Source organism: Scardinius erythrophthalmus, assembly GCF_964197995.2.
Source record: "Scardinius erythrophthalmus genome assembly, chromosome: 13".
Lineage (NCBI taxonomy): Eukaryota > Metazoa > Chordata > Actinopteri > Cypriniformes > Leuciscidae > Scardinius > Scardinius erythrophthalmus.
Genome location: NC_138233.1, coordinates 1,081,303 through 1,102,975, shown reverse-complemented (window position 1 = coordinate 1,102,975; position 21,673 = coordinate 1,081,303). Strand labels below are relative to the sequence as shown.

Sequence of the window (21,673 nt, the reverse complement as noted above, 5' to 3'; positions counted from 1 at the left end):
TCATGGAAGGGTTTAAGGGCCCGTTCAAACCAAGAATGATAATTATAAATATATCTATATTAGCATCTACACCAGCGGATGATATCGTTCTGTTTATTATAAGCTTGTCTGTCTCTTTAAATGCTCGAGCTCGTTACAGCACGATGGATTCTGATTGGCTGCCAATGTTTTTATCGTTCATCAGATGATAAAATCGCTCTGAAAGTGATTCCAAGATATTGTTTCTCTATATCGTTATCGCTATAGTTGTGGTGTGAACTCTCATATTCTTTAATATTGAGGGCGATTTTTATAAAGTTCTACTTTATAGTTATCATCCTTGGTGTGAACGGGCCTAAAGACACAAATTAATGGATTAAAAAATGTATGATGATTAAAGTGATTAATGTAATTATATAATGCAGATTAGTAATTATTGAAAAAATAAATGTGAATTTGATTGAATTGGAAATAGAAAAGTAAAAGTTTTGTTTTAACTGAAATATTTCTTGTTTGTTTAAATGGAAACCATTTTTTCCCCATAATGTTACAGTTGGAATTATCATAGCACAATACATGTTAGCCTATGTAATTTGTTATTTATCTTCATGTTGCTGTTGAAACATGTCAGTGGTATATTATGGGATAGAAAGACCTAAACTGTCACTTCTTTTATATAAGTTCCTTCAACATGAAAACTATGGTCTGGTCTTGGTCATTAAACTGCCCCGCTCCGGGTCGCTCTCCAGCCCTGTGTTTACTACACATCAGGACTGACCCAGAGGCCGTTCAGCTGATTTATCTACGGTTTCTGTCAAACAATGATCTTAATGCTCTGTATAACTCAGAGTCCATGTTCCTGTTACTCAGGTCCACAGACATAACCGTTCCATCACTTGTGTAGGCATACTGTGTTAGCCACTCTTGTCTTACCCACTCTTCTGGCCTTAATGGACTTCCGGTTCGGCCCAAACAAGCCGCCAGGTGCACAGTAGCGGTTTTACCATGGATCATGAGTATAAATGATATCGCAAATATGAACATGTACAGGGGGATCTCTTCGAATGGTATTATCTTATCTTGTGGGAGAAGATATGAGATCATAACACGGTCTTTTCTTTCCATTCTACTCATCCAAAGCTGGTGAAAAAGCTTCCATACATCATCTTCAGGTTTCACAGGGGATAGAAGGATCCCTGGGATGTTGTGGCGAGATGCTCGCATGCTATTCCAGTGATCTGGCAAAGGGTCCGGCTCCCAGTCAGGCCAACTTCCTTTTTTGCAAAGCTCTCTGTCTGTCACTTTAATGAAACCCTGAGCAATTGCATATGCAGCTTTGGAGTTAATGCCGCAGTTCCACGGAGAGTAGAGAATGGTGTCTCTGATGTTATCTGTGGGCACCAGAACACATGATGGCATAAACTGGTCGACTATTCTGCCATGAGCCACCAACACAATGTCTATGTGACCTCCGCCAGGCTTTGTCAAATCCTCAGGAATGGTCAACCTCTCCAGGCAGAATCGTAAAAGATTCACAAAATGATTCTTATTAGTTTTTTTATCAAGCCAGGAGAGAACTGTGTCGTCTGTACATGTTCCTTTGATATAATCAATTATTTTCTGTCCATTTTCATCCATGCTGAGAGAATATCCCCCCAATTTCTTGATGATCTTCTTCATTTGCAACAATTTTTGGATGATTTCTCTGTAATGAGAAAAGTTATACTGTCAGTCAGTTTACTCAGACCTTCATTATTGCAGTACTGTACAATCTCAGACAAATACAAGATGTGGCTTTGGCCAAGACAGATAAATTGTGATGCGATCTGGGAAAACCCACCACATGGTGAAATTTTACCTATTACAGGTTTTGATATCATATGGAAGCTGGTATCAAGCCCTTTCCAAATCTGTTTTTATTTTTATCATAGCTTGTTTGTAGCAAAAGTTATGTTTATCTGAAGTCGGCCGATCGCTATGATTTTCTGGAACGGAATTTTGAGAAAAACAGGTTTAATTAACTGTCACCGTCGAGACGCTTCTTGTCCATCTCGCGATTGTTATAAAACTGCGTGATGTTATAGTTTAAACAGGATTGGCGCGAAATGCGCAATATACACATTCACTGTACATGTATGTGGTTTATTTTAAAGGTAAACTATCTTTGTAGTGTTAAAAGACGGACAGGGATATACGGCGATTGTTTTTTTTTTCACCTCTGCCGGGCGTTAGAGAAAATGGTCGCATAGAATGCATTAGAGAAAGAGAGTATTTTCAGCTTGACACTATAAATCGCTGTTTTTCTGCACTAAACAAGGGAATTTTGCCAAGATATTTTCAGAGATAAGAGAAAAGATGTTATAGAATAATAATTTAATGAAAAAAAAAAATTGACAAAAAAACTGACATTCAAACTATTTGGAATTTACTGAAAACGGCCCAGCGCGACATCCGACGGGTTTTCCCAGATCGCATCACAATTAGTAGAAATTAAAATAAAATTAAAAAATTAAATATCATACTGCATTGCATCCAGGTCTTCCTTTAGCTTTTTTTGGCCGTCCAGTATTTCCCTGGCTGAATCCCGTAAGATCTTGCTGGCCTTCGTGACCCGATTGTCCTTTATTAGGTCTTTAGTCTTCACAATCAGGTCGCGCAGACACATGCCTACACCAATCACAGCCAGTGCCTAGAAGAAAAGTCACAATCACAAAATCAGTCTAACATAAGAGCATATTTCATTTTCTACTCTTGAATAGTCACTGCAAGAGAATTTCAAAATCAAAATTTTCTTAAAATGGGATGCTTGAGAAAAGAAAGCTGATACCGTTGATCCTGCTTCAGCAGCTTTAATGCCAATGAGTTCAATGTTCTTCATCATTTCTTTGCCCGACACCTTCAGGCTACACGTGACTAAAGAGAAAAAACCAACGGCGCCCAGAGCTTTGAAAATAAGGCCGAAGGCCTTGTCTCGATCCAGTCCACCATGTGCATTGTGACGAAAGAACGTGGCCCTGTTGAAACTTCTGAGAAAGTCTAGGGATACGGGAGTATTATTCCTCCTGGCCAGAGCCAACATAAGTTGAGTGGTGACCTCACAGTCCAACTCATCAGCATGAGTCCTAAGCAGCGCTCCTCTACACCTGTCCTTCAGTGTTTCTCTACACCTGACCTTCAGTGTTTCTGCACACCTGTCCTTCAGATCTTGCAGTAGATTCTGAATGTCCGTGCCAGCCTTCTCATCTTTCTCAATTAATTTAGTAGCTTGTTTAAAGGTACTGCTGGAAATAAGTTTCTCTAGCAATGTGGAAGAGACTTTGAGTGTAGTGTACGATGCTCCTGCAACAGCCACAAGAGGGCCGGCCAGACCTCCTGTCAAAACGCTGGCAATCACTGCTCCAGATATTGCGCCCACCGATGCGGCAGCTCCGAACGCCTGAACGATGTTGCTGCCCTCATGAACATCTTCCAGCTCTTGCACCAGTTTCTTCAGCTTTCCTGCACATTCCTTTCGGTTGTCCAGCCAGCGGAAGAGCGCATCACATAACTTATCTGCTGCCTCCATGATTAGAGGAGGAACTGTGAAGAGAGAAAATTACATATATTTCTTTCTATTGTGTCAGAATCATTTAATTCTACAGGTTAGTAATTCTACAGAGTTGTAGATTTTGCTCTGAGCCACATAGACACAAAATCATTCAAGATTCGCAAAAATGCTCTACAACCAGAGTACTGTACTCAAACAACAATTAGCAAAGTCTATTTAGGAAATTAGGAATCTAATTAGGGAAAAATAAACTAGTTTAAGAATTTGAAGCACGATAAAGAGTTAAAGTAGACAGGAGAATAAACAAGTAGTCAAAAAAAAGAGTTCAAATCAGCCAAGGGTGGATATAAAGAATATAATGTGATTTAGGAAAATCCAGATGAAGTCCTAAAGATTCTTGTTCAGAGAAGATTCTAGTTAATCTTAAAAAAAAAAAAAAACCTGACAGTGTCTGCCAGACTTCAGTACACTGAGTTCACTGAGATCATGAAACAAACAATCGCAAACTGAGGTTTTGTTGCTTTTCTTTCATTTTAAAAACTGTTGAAAAATGTACTTACATGTCTACTGTATCAGAGAAGTAATCAGTCTTCAAACGCCAGCAGCCTGAGAACACGAACCTTCACTCGATTTAACTGAAATACAGCAACCACTCCTTAACAACATACAAGTTAAAGCACAAGTTTGAGTCACAATGTCCTCTGCATATTTTTGAGAATAGCAGGATGTAGGAGAAGATGTAGGAGCTGGCCGGAGAAAGGGAAGGAAAACTGTGTTGGGGCTTTTTTTAGAGCTAGATCTAATTCAGAAGTCAAAACTATTCTCTTCTGGTTTGCTTGTGTTCTTTGTGCCCTAATTAGGACCCAAGCCCTGAAAGGTTGAAGGCCCTATTGTTTTTCTAAGGATTATTATTATTATTTTTATTATAAGGGCCCAAGCCCGGCTGGGCTGAAGCTAGTACCCGTGCGTGGCAGGGGGAATCGACAGCGCTGGGTCCGAAAACTTGGTCCATATATCAAACACACTTGCATATTGTCAGGAATTGTGATGAGTGTCCTTCCATTGTAAATTCCCTGGGCGAAGAAAAATCTAGAACAAACAAGCTTGAGATTAATTTGGATGATTTATTTGTAGCAAATCTTCAGAAAAGAGAAAAAGCAGCGAAGAAAAGAAAGAAGCCAAGAAACGACGAAGACAGAAGACGGGAAGTTCCTCCTCAGGAGACAACCGTTTCCAAAGCAAGAGATGCGAATAATTAGACAACAAGAGCGATTGAATATAAGGTTGATGAAACTTAGAAAACAATCAATTGATGGCAAACATTTTTGGAAAATTATTTGAAATATAGAATGGACAAACTAATGGAGGGTGTGGACTTTCATTTGAAACTTGACACCGCCTGCTGAGTTTGTTTCTGGTAAATCATGAAGAAAGTGTGACGGGTAACTCATATGCTGATAAATGTGTTTTTTACATATAACATGTTGCTTAAAGGAGCATTTCACCCATGGGAACATTGATCTTTATTGAAAGTGGGTCATATATGTAGTCGAAATGTAAAATAAATTTTGAATTTGGTGCCTTCTTGACCGAGGAAAGAAAGAAAGTAACTTCAGGACGCATTTGTATGAAAGACAACAACTCCCACAATGCACCACATTGCACAGCTGCGCAAGCCACTCCCACTAATCCAGAACAGCATATGAATCACTCATCCGTCTATAAGGCTAGCTACCACCGGAGCTTGAAATTCATTTCACACAAAATGTCTAACGTTAGTTAGTTGGCGAACTCATTAGTGAATTACTCCTCATTTGTATTTCTTTCGAAGTGATGAATTATTGCATGGTAACGTTACCGGGATGTTCAGTCAGATGCGGTGCGAAACTAGGATGGTTCACAACACAAACGTCCGTGTCCTCGTCTGATTCAGAGAATTCGTCCACGAGAAATTGGCATCGTTTCAATTCTTTGCAGCAGACGGACTCTATCTCTGTGTTCGTAGTTGCATAGTGAGATCACCGGCGCCACCAGTCCGCCCCCAGCTCGAGCCAGTCTGGGCTTCTCGTCCGCGACAGGCAGGTCTTCTGCCTCGGCTGCTTTTCGCTATGCGGCTTGTAAAGGTAGCCACAAACACCTGATTCGAGCATCAGACTTCCGAAATCCTCTTCTTCTACATCATATTGAGTAACGTTACCCTCCGCTATTGTCATATCTTCACAGCTGGCTCCACAGTGCCTGTTAGCTTAGCTTCAAACAAGATGGAGGATATTGCTTTTAGTTTCAGAAAGTAAAGTCCCACCCACTGATCTGTAATAGGCCTGTAGCGTGAGCGGGTCCCGCCCCCTGGAATAATGAGGAGCTAGTGCTTGTAGTCTCTACACTTTTCAATGAAATGTGACTTCCTGCTTATTATGACGCAAAATGATGATTTTTACGTCATAATAAGCAGGAAGTAAAACACTTAAATCCTTATTTCTCCCATCTCAGGGAAAAATTTATGAAAAATCCACGTTTATTATAATATATGACTGGGTTTCTAACAATACAAAGCTTAATGCAAATGGGTGAAGTGTCCCTTTAAAGGGATACTTCAGGATTTAGCATTAAGCTTTGTATCAGTAGAAAACCTGTAGTATTTTCTTATGACCATGCTTTCCTCCCTCATATCCCCCTGAGATGAGAGATTTATGTATTTTTTATCTGGGAAAAAATCCTCAGATGACGCAAAAATTGTCATTTTGCGTCATCTGAGGACTTCTTGGCCAGAGGCGAGAGACTCCAGCCAGTAGGAGGCGCTGTCCCGCATGTGTTCAACCCGCCCTTAGAGGGTTCTCACACACAGAATGTACACATAGTGTCAGCCATCTTTTATTTGGAAGCTAAGCTAGCAGGCTCTTATTCTGTGGAGAAAGCTGAGTAGTAGGGGTTACCATACATCCTCTTTTTTCCGGACATGTCCGGCCGTCGAGATCGTCCAAAATGTCCGGGATTCGGCTTTTGCATTCATTGTTTACATGCACACCTTTTGTTTCAGTCTAACTGAATTCATTCCGATTGGTGAATCTGCATGTAGTGTTTCCATGAACACTAAACAAGTGATCGGTTGATGTGCGTTTTAACCCTCTTGGGTCTGAGCTGTTTTCTGGGCCTGGAGGTGTTCTGACATGCTCTGACATTTGTGGTTATTTCTGTTACTTGTGACATTTTCATGGCTAAAGTCTGATTACACTGTATTCAGCACAAACTCTGCTACAATAATATATCAGCAGCATGTATGTAAAAGTTTGTAGTTTTGAGATAATGACATTTATGCGTGGTTTGTGAAAATACAAAAAAAAAATCTCACTGAAATAAGGCCATGAAACCCATACTGATTATTTCTTCACAAGACTTTTGAAAATTGTATGACGTAGCCTAGAATATTTGCTCTAAAACTATGTGAAAATCACCCTGACTGCTCATTCAGAGAAGAGTGAATTTTGTGTTTTATGTGAGAAAGCTTTATGCGGAAGGTCATTAATATGTATGGCTTTTCACACATGAGAAAGACAAAGACCCTCCCCTAACGGCCCTATTAGGAGCTATCAGGCCCCGTCATTCTGAGCAACCTTGCACAAAGAATGAGGAGATTTAAAAAAGAATGGCTTTTAGATTGTTTGGATTTATTTACAACACAACATAATCCAAAGACACACAACAAATGACAAAAAAGCACTTATTGAAAACAATGATCCAAAGACAGAGACCTTTCTGCCATTCCTAAAAACATTGTACATACCTTTCATTTCCAAGGTGTTTGATTTTCACTTTACCATGTTCATGTTCCAGAGACTCGTGTGAGTCTCAGTGGCATCTGGGCCCTGAAAGAAAAAAAAGTGAACATACTGATATCAAGAGAAAGGCCTGCACGATTTTTGGGAATAAATTTTAGATTTTTCTGGTTAAAATTGCTTTTTAACATTCACAAAATACACACACACACACACACACACACACACACACACACACAAATGTTTCCAACAATATATAATATAATGAACACCAGGTGTGTTGTGCCTTGTAGGCATAGGCTATGCGCAGTGCTGCATATGTAGCGCAATGACTGAGTATTGCACTTCAATAATGTCATAATGGGTAGTTAAATATAATAATGTTAAAATAGTGACAAATGTTAGTCTCATAGTACACCAGCAGGTGGCAGCGATGTTGCGTAATGTTGGTTAGGGAACCGATCTCTCGTTAAGCCTCGCGTGAGTTAGAGAGCGAGACTTCCCCGTGAGTGATGGTGTGTGATAACCACGAGAGCTGCAACTAAAACGTTTAACTCCTGTTTTGCAGGTAAGCTGGTGAATAGTTTGAGACTTGTGTATTAATGGTGATGTGTATATTTCCAAAGTGTTTGCTTAGACTGTGAATTAGATATATGTTATATTAACCGTGCTATGCGTTGATTAGTGAGTTAGAACGGGTGTTATGAGTTCATATGGCTATTTACACGAGTGTTGTTGAATATAGCAGAGATTTAGTTACAATGATTACATGCTGAACTATAAGAGGATGTTTGCATTTTTACAATGTAATGTTTAAAACGTGTTGTGTGAAGCCTCGCGTGAGTTAGAGAGCGAGACTTCCCCGTGAGTGATGGTGTGTGATAACCACGAGAGCTGCAACTAAAACGTTTAACTCCTGTTTTGCAGAATAAATACACTTCAAATGTGCAACCCCCTGTGTGAATTCTTCATTATACACTGGGAAGTGTTACATATTTTGGCGAGCCAACCAGCCAGGAGCTGCAAGTTATAACGGGTGAGCTCCAGAGACAAATCTAGACAGTGAAGCAGTGTAAAATGGCAGGCATGGATGAGCTGCGTGATCAGATCAGCCTAGCAATACTGAAGCTGAACAGCGCTGATCTTGTTCCAGTGTGTCAACGTCTAAAATGTGAAGAGCCTGTCAGAGGGTTTGAAAGCAAAACACGACGTGGCCTCATCAGACTGGTGGAGAAAACGCTGGATGACATAGAAGAGACTGAGGATGAGGAGGTATTTTGTCGGTGTCTGGCGGATCTGTTGCTGCAAATAGACTCTATGATACTGCCAACCAAAGCTGCATCAAATATTACACCAGATGAGACAAATGATTTAGACATACTGAAAGAGAAATATTCCAGATTGCAGATTGAACAAGCTAAAGCCCGTAAAATATTTGAAGAGGAGATTGTCGCAATGGAGCAAAGAGTGAGGGAGGAAACAAGAGCTATCACAGTGACACCACCTGCACTGTCTGAAGTGACTTTAAGGAGAGAGTTCCGGATCTGTGGACAAATTGGGGAGGCAGGACAGCGAGAGAAACTGTCCTACACCAGCCTCATGAACCAGATTGAGTCCGGACTGAGAAAGGGTCATTTAGAGACAGAAATCATCGAAGCTGTGACACGTGCAGTGAGCCCAGGCCTCCATTTAAGAGACATGCTTGAAATAAAACGAGATATCACTCTTTCGACCTTGAAGACAATCCTGAGAGGACATTTCAAAGTTGATCCACCATCTGACCTGTTACAAAAATTAATGAACATGTCACAAGACCCAAAAGAATCAGTCCAGAACTTTCTATTCAGAGGAATCGAGCTCAGAGAAAAGTTACTGTGGAAGCGGAGTGAAGAAGACGAAGGTGAGCAATTTAGCCCAGAATTAATTCAAAGGAAATTTCTGCGCTCTATAGAGACCGGACTACTAAGTGAAGCGGTGAAGCTGCAACTTAAGCCCTACCTTAGCAACCCTAGAATCAAAGATGAAGAGCTGATAGAGCGAGTGAATGAAGCGGCAAACTTAGAACAAGAGCGACAACAAAAACTGAAAAAGACTGTAATGAGTAAGTCGCCAAGACTGAGTGAAATACAAGCCAACATATGTCCGTTTGAGTCTCAGCTACATTGTCAAGGTTGCATGGGACCCAAGAGAGATGACAGAGTATCTGCAGTTAAAGCTGATTCAGTCACGACTAGCAAAAGGAGTCAAGTCAAGCGGGAGGAGGCAGATTCAACCACCAGCCAACTGATTGAACAACTCAGAGCAGAAGTCCTTGAAATGAAAAAGATGGTGAATGAGACAATGGAGACAGCTAAGCTACGGGGAAGAACAGAACGAGTAACACCTGTAAACACCAGCAAACTGCGAGGTTGCAGAGCCTGTCAGGAAGCTCGAGTCGGTGAGCAGTGTGAGCATTGCTTTCGTTGTGGACAGGAGGGCCATCTTTCCAGAGGTTGTCGGCGACCCAGAGAACAACAGGGAAATGGGAGAGGGCTGCTGCGTCGGGACCCTCAGTAGCCCTGGAGACAAAGTCCCCCGTCAAGTACTCCAAGCAGACTGTGAAGCTGAATGAATTGAAAAAACCTGTTAATGACATTCCTCTTTTCCAAAATGTGAAACTGATAAATCTCATTGGCAGAAAATGTCTGGTTCAATGTTTGCTGGAGGGAAAACCTGTGGAAGTTTTGTGGGACACGGGAGCACAGGCAAGTGTTATTAATGAGGAATGGAGAAAAGAGAACGTACCTCATCGAACAGTAAGACCTCTCCATGAACTGCTGGAGTCTGGTACCCTGGTTGGGTTAGCTGCAAACCAGACTGTGATACCGTTCCTGGGCTGGATTGAAGCTGAATTCAGTTTAGGCAGAGACTCAAGCACTACTCCGCCATTACTGGTTCCAATATTAGTATCCACTGATCCACAGGTAGCTGAACAGCCCATCATTGGGTTCAACGTAATTGAAGCAGTTCTCAGTCAAAAGAGGGGCTGTAAGTCAGAAAAAATACCATTTGTGAAGTGAGCAAAGCTCTCGGTGTGCCATTCAAAACAGCAAAACTGGTGCTCAAGTTAATTCAGTCTACAGATTCTGGAAGTGAAGCAGGCATTGTGCAGACGGGAAGGAGACAAATTTATGTAGCAGCTAACCAAGTCACAACTGCATTGGTTAAGATCAATACAGGGTCTCAGTTTAAGGGTCAAAGTCTACTATTAGTCCCAAGCAAAGAGCCTTCACTGCCAGAAGGGGTCGCTATTGAAGAAGGAGTAGTTATGGTTCCCGCTGGCAGATCTGCAGTGGTACCAGTGCCGCTTGCTAATACCAATAACTATGCTGTGACCTTGGATCGTCGAATAGTACTGGGTCATCTTCAAGTCATAAAAACTGCTTTATCTGTGGCTTCAGAACAGAAAAACAGGGGCGACTCCACAGCCAGCAAAGATCAGAACAACATTGATAACAGTAAAAGTAAGGAAAATGTGAGTAAAGTGGATTCACAGAGACAAAAACCTAGCCAATGGGATCCTCCAGTCTCCCTGGATCACCTAAGTGGAACACAGAAGGAGATAGTGAGACGGTTGTTGAGGGAGGAATGTCATGCTTTCGGCTTTGACGAGGATGACATCGGTTGTATTCCCTCATTGAACCTGCATATTACACTCCACGATACCTCACCTGTGAAGAAATCATACGTGTCAGTTCCAAAACCATTACATCAGGAAGTGAAAGAGTACTTACAAGACTTACTGAATCGGGGGTGGATTGAAAAGTCCAGGTCACCCTATGCATCACCGATGGTCTGTGTAAGAAAGAAAGATGGGACATTGAGATTGTGCTGTGATTACAGAGAACTGAACAGAAAATCAGTACCTGATCGACATCCAATTCCAAGAATACAGGACATGCTGGACTCTTTAATCGGTAGTTCCTGGTTTTCGGTGTTGGATCAGGGAAAAGCCTATCACCAGGGGTTTCTTGATGAGAAAAGCAGGCCATTGACTGCCTTTATAACTCCTTGGGGATTATACCATTGGGTGAGGATACCTTTCGGCCTCAGTTCAGCACCAGCCGAATTCCAACGGAGTATGGAGGAGTGTCTTGCAGGTCTTAGGGATGATGTGTGTCAACCCTACCTTGACGACAATCTTGTCCATAGCCCTAGTTTTGAAGACCATGTCAGTCACCTCAGAGCTGTGTTACAGAGATATCAGCAGCACGGTGTAAAACTCAGCCCTCGTAAATGTGAGATCTTTCAGAGGAAGGTGAGATTCCTTGGACGCCTTGTGTCAGGAGACGGATATACAATGGATCCTGCTGAAGTGGCTCCTGTGCAGGCTTTAAAAGATCGAGTTCCTGCTACCGTAGGTGATTTGAGAAAGCTGCTTGGATTCATCTCATATTACCGTGCATACATACCTGATTTTTCCAGATTGGCGAAACCCCTGTATCAGCTATTGTCATCACCCCCTGAGGAAACATCACCTGTGGAGAAAAGAGTAAGAGGAAAATGTCTTAACAGATGACACAAAGGTGGTGCTCCATCAAACACACAGATACAGTGGACTCAAAGCCATCAAGAGATATTAGACTTTCTCATTGACAAACTGACCACCCCACCAATATTGGGCTATCCAGATCTCACCCAACCGTTCATTCTGCACTGTGATGCATCACAAGAGGGGCTGGGTGCTGTGTTGTACCAGAGGCAGAACAGTAAACTGGTGGTGATTGGTTATGCTTCCAGAACACTAACTACACCGGAGAAGAATTACCACCTTCACTCAGGGAAGTTAGAATTCTTAGCATTAAAATGGGCTATATGTGAACGTTTTAGGGACTACCTGTATCATGCTCCACATTTTACAGTGTATACGGATAATAATCCCTTGACTTATGTTCTCTCCACTGCAAAGCTCAACTCCACAGGCCATAGGTGGGTGGCTCAGCTGGCAGATTTCAACTTCTCCATAAAGTACCGTCCTGGCAAGAGCAACGCGGATGCTGATGGTCTGTCCCGGATGCCAGTAGACATTAATCAATTCATGGAGCAGTGCACTGGAGGAGTGAGTCAGGAAGTCATCAGTGCGTCTATTCAGGGAGTGTTGGTGGGCGAAAACACCCCGCTTGCATGGGTTTTTGGAACTCAAGTACAAACCCTCCAGATGGTGAGTGATGCTGCTGTGTCTACGTCAGACAAAACGTTCACACTGAAGCAGATTTTAGAAAGTCAAAGGAAGGACCCTGTAATCGGTCGCGTTTTGGAGTATAAAGTTAATAATCAGAGACCATCAAGACAAGTATTCAAAACTGAGCTGACAGATGTGAAAATGCTTCTGAGACAGTGGCAAAAATTGTACATCAATGAGCATGGCATACTTTACAGAAAAGCCGGCGGAAGAGATCAGCTTGTTTTGCCAAAAGAGTATCACCAGATTGTATTTAATGAGCTTCATAAAGAAATGGGACACTTAGGAGTGGAGAGAACAGTGAATTTGATTCGTGATCGGTTTTACTGGGTTCGTATGCAGAGTGACACAGAGCACTTCATTGCCAATGTATGTGAGTGCTTAATGCGGAAGAAGCCATACAAGGCCACAAGAGCTCCTCTTGTTTCAATCGTCACTACACGCCCGTTTGAGCTAGTTTCTATAGACTTTTTGCATCTGGAAACCTGTAAGGGAGGGTACGAGTACATTCTGGTGGTCATAGATCATTATACTCGTTTTGCACAAGCCTATGCCACTAAAAACAAATCAGCCAAGACAGTGGTAGACAAGATATTTAATGATTTTGCTTTACGTTTCGGATTCCCAGAAAAGATTCACCATGACATGGGAAAGGATTTCGAGAACCAGTTGATGTACCAACTGCAGAAGTGTTGTGATGTGCGAGCGTCTCATACTACTTGTTATCACCCACAAGGAAATGGACAGGTAGAGCGCTTTAACAGAACATTACTGGCTATGTTGCGAACACTCACAGACGCAGATAAAACACAATGGAGGAAGTCATTGGAGAAGATGGTTCACGCGTATAACTGTACTCGCTGTGAGGTAACAGGTTTTTCCCCTTTCTTCTTGCTCTATGGTTGTTCCCCCCATCTGCCTATCGATCTGCTTTTCAACCTGAAGCCAACAGAAGGGAATGAGAATTATGCTGAGTATGTGAAGAATTGGCAAATGAGGATGCGTCAAGCTTATGAGATTGCCTCCAGAACAGCTGACAGGGAAAAATCAAGGAGTAAGCAGGGGTATGATAGGAGAATACATGGAACTGACCTTCAGCCGGGGGGACGAGTGCTGGTCCGAAATTTATCTGAGAGAGGAGGACCCGGTAAGCTCCGTTCGTACTGGGAAAACAAAGTGTACTTGATTGTAAAAAGGAGGAGTGATGAAAGTCCGGTGTATGAAGTCATACCTGAAGGAGGAGGTAAAATGAAAGTGTTACATCGGAATCTACTTCTCCCTTGTGATAGCTTGCCATTGGAGAACCCCGAAGCAACGCCACAACCAGAGACAGTGAGAGAGACAAAAGTAAGCAGAAGAGATAGAAAATGCCTGGAAGAAGTTCAGAATGATGCGTCAGAGAACGAGGATTTTCAAGATGGTGAGCTAGTGCTACAGTTTCCTACTTCCTTGAGACAGTGCCGTAAGTCTGTTCGTCTCAATCCTGATGTAGAACCGTTCACGCCAAATGTGAGACAGCAGTGGGAACGAGAGTCACAGAGGATAGAGGAGATAGCAGACAATGGAGCAGAGGAGTGGATGGAAGAGTATCTTGAAATGCCTGTGGGACAGTCGGGGGTATCTGAAGAACAGGCATCAGTTGGGACTGGGAGTGAGGATGATGACTCTATACCTTTGAATTCTTATCCAAGGAGAGAACGCCATCGTCCAAAGATTCTGACTTATGACTCGTTGGGTCAGCCATCTGTGGTGGAAGTTGCGATTGATAGATTTAATGTGAGTAGAGAATCTGCAGTCCAGAGACTGTGGCGACCATGGACAATGTTGGTTACCAACTGAACATACACTGATTAGCCACACTTAATCAGGACTTGTGAGAATGTTTTCATGGACAGTGATAAATGTGAAAAAAAACATCTTTCAACTGTGCAACATAGGCAACTAAGGACATTGTTGACTTACTCTAGAAAGTAAACTAAAAGGGGTAGTAGACTAAAGAATTGGCTGGCCGAAATGGGGAGTCTATTACAAAAGAATGTGTATAAGCGAGATAAGTGTTTACTGTTGCTGGAAAATAATATCATTGGGTGACAATGGACTATGCAACTAAGGGTTAATTTGACCTATTGTAGAGAGTATTGCCAGTGTTTGAAATTTAAGTCATTACTACTATTATAAGGTGTCTGCTGCGAAAGTGATTGATTCTCAATTATAGCTAAATCTTAAATGTGGTAAACATTTTAAATTTAGTAGGGGAGAGTGTAGCGCAATGACTGAGTATTGCACTTCAATAATGTCATAATGGGTAGTTAAATATAATAATGTTAAAATAGTGACAAATGTTAGTCTCATAGTACACCAGCAGGTGGCAGCGATGTTGCGTAATGTTGGTTAGGGAACCGATCTCTCGTTAAGCCTCGCGTGAGTTAGAGAGCGAGACTTCCCCGTGAGTGATGGTGTGTGATAACCACGAGAGCTGCAACTAAAACGTTTAACTCCTGTTTTGCAGGTAAGCTGGTGAATAGTTTGAGACTTGTGTATTAATGGTGATGTGTATATTTCCAAAGTGTTTGCTTAGACTGTGAATTAGATATATGTTATATTAACCGTGCTATGCGTTGATTAGTGAGTTGGAACGGGTGTTATGAGTTCATATGGCTATTTACACGAGTGTTGTTGAATATAGCAGAGATTTAGTTACAATGATTACATGCTGAACTATAAGAGGATGTTTGCATTTTTACAATGTAATGTTTAAAACGTGTTGTGTGAAGCCTCGCGTGAGTTAGAGAGCGAGACTTCCCCGTGAGTGATGGTGTGTGATAACCACGAGAGCTGCAACTAAAACGTTTAACTCCTGTTTTGCAGAATAAATACACTTCAAATGTGCAACCCCCTGTGTGAATTCTTCATTATACACTGGGAAGTGTTACACATAAACTAATAACAATAACCTATAGCAGCCTATAAATCTTCCAAAAGATTTCAGTAACAACTAAGCTAGAGAAAAATATATTGATTATCATGTTACTTCAAATGTTTCCATTCGTTATGATGATATGAAATTAGATAATAGTAAAAACATGAAGCCGTTTGGCGCGATCCAAAATATGATACATTCAAACACGATCGCGCTCAAATATAAAACATTATGGTTACCATATACATATCTACGTTTGAGCAGATATCCACAAACACAGTAACAGTAAACACGGGTCTAAATATTATAATATTCACCATATATCTAGCAACAGTTCAACTGCAATGTGAAATTTATGCAACAATAACAAACTAATATGTAAGAATTTATTACCTTACATCTTTCTTGTCTTCAAATCGCGTTCTTGTTTTGGTGTTTTGTTTTTGAGGTAATGAGCGCGTTCGCGTTCCATTTGGAGATTTGCATGTGAATCTCTTTTGCGCGAGTGGGCGTGGTCAACTTAAAAATAATTAGGAAGCGTTTGAGAAGCTGGACATCTTGTTGGTTTTATACAAATTACTTAAACAGAGAATATTTGTTTTCAGTTTGAATTCGATCATTTAAAAGTACACACTTAAATGTTTATAAAGGCTCATAAATGTGTGACAAGTATTCGCTGAGTTTTGTTTCAGTTTATAGACGTGCTCAAGAAAAAAAAGTTCACCACGACGGGGAGGCAGAACGCACACCCTGTTTATTTTCTTTATTTTACAAAAGCACAATGTTTTGATTTGATTGTAAGTGGACACATACAAAAGTAGAAATATCACAGATTCTTTTTTTATATTTCTTTTTTTCTGTATGACCATAAATGACGGAGAAATTTAAGTTTATAGTGCTACAATGTGAAGAAAATCCAGCAAAACGCGCCGGTGCGTTTGCCGACCTCAGAGGGTTAACATTGCTAAGAAGATTCCCGCTCCTCCGTGAGAGATACGAGACCGGTGCGTCTCACAGGTGTCGCTCATCAGTAATCACTGCACCGGCCTCGCGTCGTTCTCCCTCGGCCTCAGCCTCGTCCTGCTCGTCACAGTAAACATGATGAATGGCAACTGTAGAACACAAAAGCCGAATCCCGGACATTTTGTGTGATCGCAAAAACCCGGGCAGACTTGTCACGGAGACTCACTAGTAGCCTAGTCTTGTTGTTTAAGTGCGCGCTCTTACCGGTGGGCGTGGCTTGGGAGTGGCCTCCTAGGGCAGCGAAGCAAGTGCATTCTGGGAGTTGTTGTTTTTCATCCACATGAGCCAAAAATACATTTTCTGGCTTTTCTCAGTCTAGAAAGCTCCAAATTCAAAAATAATTTCACATTTCTACTAGCCTGGGTGCCAGCCCGAACCCCGCCCACGACATTTTTGGGTCGGGAAGTTCGGTCTGGACTCGATCCGTTGAGGAGTAATTATGCTTTAATCGATGATGGACAGATGATCTGCGGTTACATAATCACCCACGTCATCAAGAGTGCTTGGGTTGAACTGGTTTTCAACAAAGATGACTGCAGCTGGAGAACTGAGATGTTTAGATTCCGCTATCGCGTCTGTTATAAAAGAAATCGACAGCGCATTAATGTCCTTCCTACAGGATTCGGCAAAAGTTTAATTTATCAGCTGGCTCTGATGGTCGCTAAGAAGATGGGACGCAATGAAAACCCTGTGGTCATTGTGGTTTCTCCGGGTACCGGTTGGAGTTGAAGGATTGGGGCAAAACTTCTTCAGAGCCCTGGGCGTCTTGGAAGGGGTAGGCTCACAATCTCTTTTCTCTGAAGCCTCAGATGAATACGCTTCTTCAGCCTGGTCTCTTTTGTCGTCTTTCCATTTTTTAAAATCAGTCAAGTCGCGTTGCAACCGTGTTATAAAGTTGAGAAAGGGCCGACAAATGCAAGAAGATTTATTTGCTTTATTGTCGAGATCTAATCCTAAACTGAGAACTTGTTCGTATACACCTTTTGTATTTCTCTCAAAAATGCTATTCGTGCTTGTAAGTACTCCGCAAAATCTTAAATTCTTTTTACAACAACGGCAAAGATCGTTTACACTCATTACTTTACTACTTCTTCCAACGTGCGTGCAGTTGAGCTCTGTTGACAACTATGCATCACTCAACATACATCACATACTGCGTTGCTCTGATTGGTTGTAGGTCTATCCAATTGAGTGCAGAGTTGTTGTTTTTTCCTGGTTCGGTTAAGACACACCTCATAATCAAAGCGCTATGGAGCAGTATCAGACTCACATTCTGCCTATATGAGTATGACGAAGTCAGGCTACATTTCTACTGCATAAATGACCCATTTTAAATACACATTCATCTTTCCAGAGGTGAAGTATCCCTTTAAGAGAGATTACTAAACTGCTGATAGCCGCAAGTGCGTTTCAGTAGAAGAGGATATGAAGCATCCGAGACAAATATAACTTCTGCTTTGCTGATGAATATGTATAATGTTACAAGTGTGAAGGCCAGGAATTGTTGTCATGAAAGCTCCAGCAATAGGAGGTCAAGCTCAGGTCTGTGAAACCCAAGGGGGAGAAGCTGACTGTTGCTGTATGACTGTTTTACCAAATGCTGTATTTTCAATATTCTGTCCAAATGCTTCTTGCTGAGGAAAACCCTGTGATTTCAGAAGAGGATCAATTGTGAGACACACAACAGTTCGGGGCCGAATCTCAGACTACTCTTCAAACGAAAGAAATCGAAATCATTGATTGTGGTGATTCGTAAACTTTCTATTTAAGTCTCAGAGTGATTTTCTTCTAAAACATTTTATCTGAACCTGGATAATCAAAGCACCCGAATCCAGACTGAGTTTGGCACAGACTCCCCTTGGGAAAAAGTTATGGAGATGTGAGATGGAAATCTTAGTCATTTAACCCTCTGAGGTCGACAAACGCGCGGGCGCGTTTTGCTGGATTTTCTCCACATTGTAGCATTATAAACTTAAATTATTCCGTCATTTATGGTCATACAGAAAAAAGAAATATAAAAAAAGAATCTGTGATATTTCTCCTTTTGTATGTGTCCACATATAATCAAATCAAAACATTGTGCTTTTGTAAAATAAAGAAAATAAACAGGGTGTGCGTTCTGCCTCTCCGTCGCGGTGAACTTTTTTTTCTTGAGCACGTCTATAAACTGAAACAAAACTCAGCGAATACTTGTCACACATTTATGAGCCATATACCTTTATAAACATTTAAGTGTGTACTTTTAAATGATCGGATTCAAAACGAAAACAAATATTCTCTGTTTAAGTAATTTGTATAAAACCAACAAGATGTCCAGCTTCTCAAACGCTTGCTCATTACAGTTAATTTGGCCACGCCCACTCGCGCAAAAGATATTCACATGCAAATCTCCACATGGAACGCGGACTCGCTCATTACCTCAACAACAAAACACTTCACTTCACTTTTCGTCGAGTTTGAAAGACTTTTTCAAAAAAAAGCTTACATTGGATTTACCTCAGAAGAAGAAGAACGCGATTTGAAGACAAGAAAGATGTAAGGTAAGAAATTCTTACATATTAGTTTGTTATTGTTGCATAAATGTCACGTTGCAGTTGAACTGTTGCTAGATATATGGGGAATATTATAATATTTAGACCCGTGTTTACTGTTACTGTGTTTGTGGATATCTGCTCAAACGTAGATATGTATATGGTAACCATAATGTTTTATATTTGAGCGCGATCGCGTTTGAATGTATCATATTTTGGATAGCGATCGCGTTTGAATGTATCATATTTTGCAGCGCGATCGCGCTCGTTTGAATGTACTGTATCATATTTTGAATGAAAGCAAAATGCACCAAACGGCTTCATGTTTTTATTATTATCTCATTTCATGTCATCATAACGGATGGAAACATTTGAAGTAACATGATAATCAATATATTTTTCTCTAGCTTAGTTGTTACTGAAATCTTATGGAAGATTTATAGGCTGCTATAGGTTATTTATTGTTATTATTATTTTATCCGGCACTGCGCATATACCTTATGCCTACAAGGCACAACAAACCTGGTGTTCATTATATTATATATTGTTGGAAACATTTGTGTGTGTGTGTGTGTGTGTGTGTGTGTGTGTGTGTGTGTATTCTGTGAATTTTAAAAAGGAATTTTAAAAAGCAATTTTAACCAGAAAAATCTAATATTTATTTCCAAAATCGTGCAGGCCTTTCTCTTGATATCAATATGTTCACTTTTTTTTTTTCAGGGCCCAGATGCCACTGAGGACTTCAACATTCACATGAGTCTCTGTACGTGAACACTGTAAAGTGAAAATCTTGGAAATGAAAGGTATGTACAATGTTTTTAGGAATGGCACAAAGGTCTCTGTCTTTGAAGTGCTTTTTTGGCATTTGTTGTGTATCTTTGGATTATGTTGTGTTGTAAATAAATCCAAACAATTTAAAAGCCATTCTTTTTTAAATCTCCTCATTTATAAAGCCTTTTCACACAAAACACGTCGTAAATTTTTTTAATCAATATATTGTCTTATCTGAATGAGCAGTCAGGGTGATTTTCACATAGTTTTGCAGCAAATATTCTAGGCTACGTCATACAATTTTCAAAAGTCTTGTGAAGAAATAATCAGTATGGGTTTCATGGCCTTATTTCAGTGAGAATTTTTTTTTTGTATTTTCACAAACCACGCATAAATGTCATTATCTCAAAACTACAAACTTTTACATACATGCTGCTGATATATTATTGTAGCAGAGTTTGTGCTGAATACAGTGTAATTAGACTTTAGCCATGAAAATGTCACAAGAACACCTCCAGGCCCAGAAAACAGCTCAGATCTCAGAGGGTTAAGGGGAATATAAACACAACAACATGTTAGTCTGAAACTCAGTACACACAGATCTCATCGGGCCGAGCAACTTCCTCACTCACAGTCATAAGCTTCGCCCAACAGGAGGTCAGCTATTATCGTTGCTGCTTATCTTGGCTCCTATCTCCCACTCTGCCACATTAGGAAGACTGTTCCAGAGTTTTGGTGCTGTGTGTACAGGAGAAGGATCTGCCGCCAGCAGTCGATTTAGATATTCTAGGTATTATCAACTGGCTGGAGTTAAACTAGTCAGAAATACAGATAAGAATTTGAAGGAAGATAAAGAGTTAAAGTATACAGGAGAATAAACAAGTAGTCAAAAAAAAAAAAAAAGAGTTAAAATCAGCCAAGGGTGGATATAAAGAATATACAGTGATGTTTGACATTAAGGAAAATCCAGATGAAGTCCTAAAGATTCTTGTTCAGAGAAGATTCTAGTTAATCTAAAAAAATTAAACAAAACCCTGCCAGTGTCGGCAGAGCAGATATATCAGAGCAGACTTCAGTACACTGAGTTCACTGAGATCATGAAACAAACAATCGCAAACTGAGGTTTTGTTGCTTTTCTTTCATTTTAAAAACTGTTGAAAAATGTACTTACGTGTCTACTGTATCAGAGAAGTAATCAGTCTTCAAACGCCTGCAGCCTGAGAACACGAACCTTCCCTCGATTTGACTGAAATACAGCAACCACTCCTTAACAACTTACAAGTTAAAGCACAAGTTTGAGTCACAATGTCACAATGTCCTCTACATATTTTTGAGAATAGCAGGATGTAGGAGAGGATGTAGGAGCTGGGTGGAGAAGGGGAAGGAAAACTTTGTAAGGCCAAGGTTTTTTTTCTTTCTTTTTATTAGGGCAGAAAATAGAGCTAGATCTAATTCAGAAACCGAAACTATTCTGTTCTGGTTTGCTTGTGTACTTTGTGCCCTAATTAGGACCCAAGTCTTGAAAGGTTGAAGGCCCTTTTGTTTTTCTAAGGATTATTATTATTATTTTTATTATAAGGGCCCAAGCCCGGCTGGGCTGAAGCTAGTACCCGTGCGTGGCAGGGGGAATCGACAGCGCTGGGTCCGAAAACTTGGTCCATATATCAAACACACTTGCACATTGTCAGGAATTGTGATGAGTGTCCTTCCATTGTAAATTCCCTGGGCGAAGAAAAAACTAGAACAAACAAGCTTGAGATTAATTTGGATGATTTATTTGTAGCAGATCTTCAGAAAAGAGAAAAAGCAAAGAAGAAAAGAAAGAAGCCAAGAAACGACAAAGACAGAAGACGGGAAGTTCCTCCTCAGGAGACAACAGTTTCCAAAGCAAGAGATGCGAATAATTAG

The 21,673-nt window shown here is 40.8% G+C and overlaps 1 protein-coding gene across 1 annotated transcript; it reads right to left on the bottom strand.

Moving 5' to 3' along the window:
- Positions 1–288: 288 nt before the first annotated feature.
- LOC308700338 (uncharacterized protein) lies at positions 289–21,084 on the bottom strand. The gene is made up of 5 exons (XM_081381933.1): positions 20,937–21,084; positions 4,087–4,161; positions 2,807–3,558; positions 2,502–2,668; positions 289–1,684 (listed from the first exon to the last, which is right to left on the bottom strand). The coding sequence occupies exons 3-5, from the start codon at positions 3,542–3,544 to the stop codon at positions 778–780; spliced, it is 1,812 nt and encodes a 603-aa protein (XP_081238059.1). The 5' UTR covers positions 3,545–3,558; positions 4,087–4,161; positions 20,937–21,084; the 3' UTR covers positions 289–777.
- Positions 21,085–21,673: the final 589 nt, after the last annotated feature.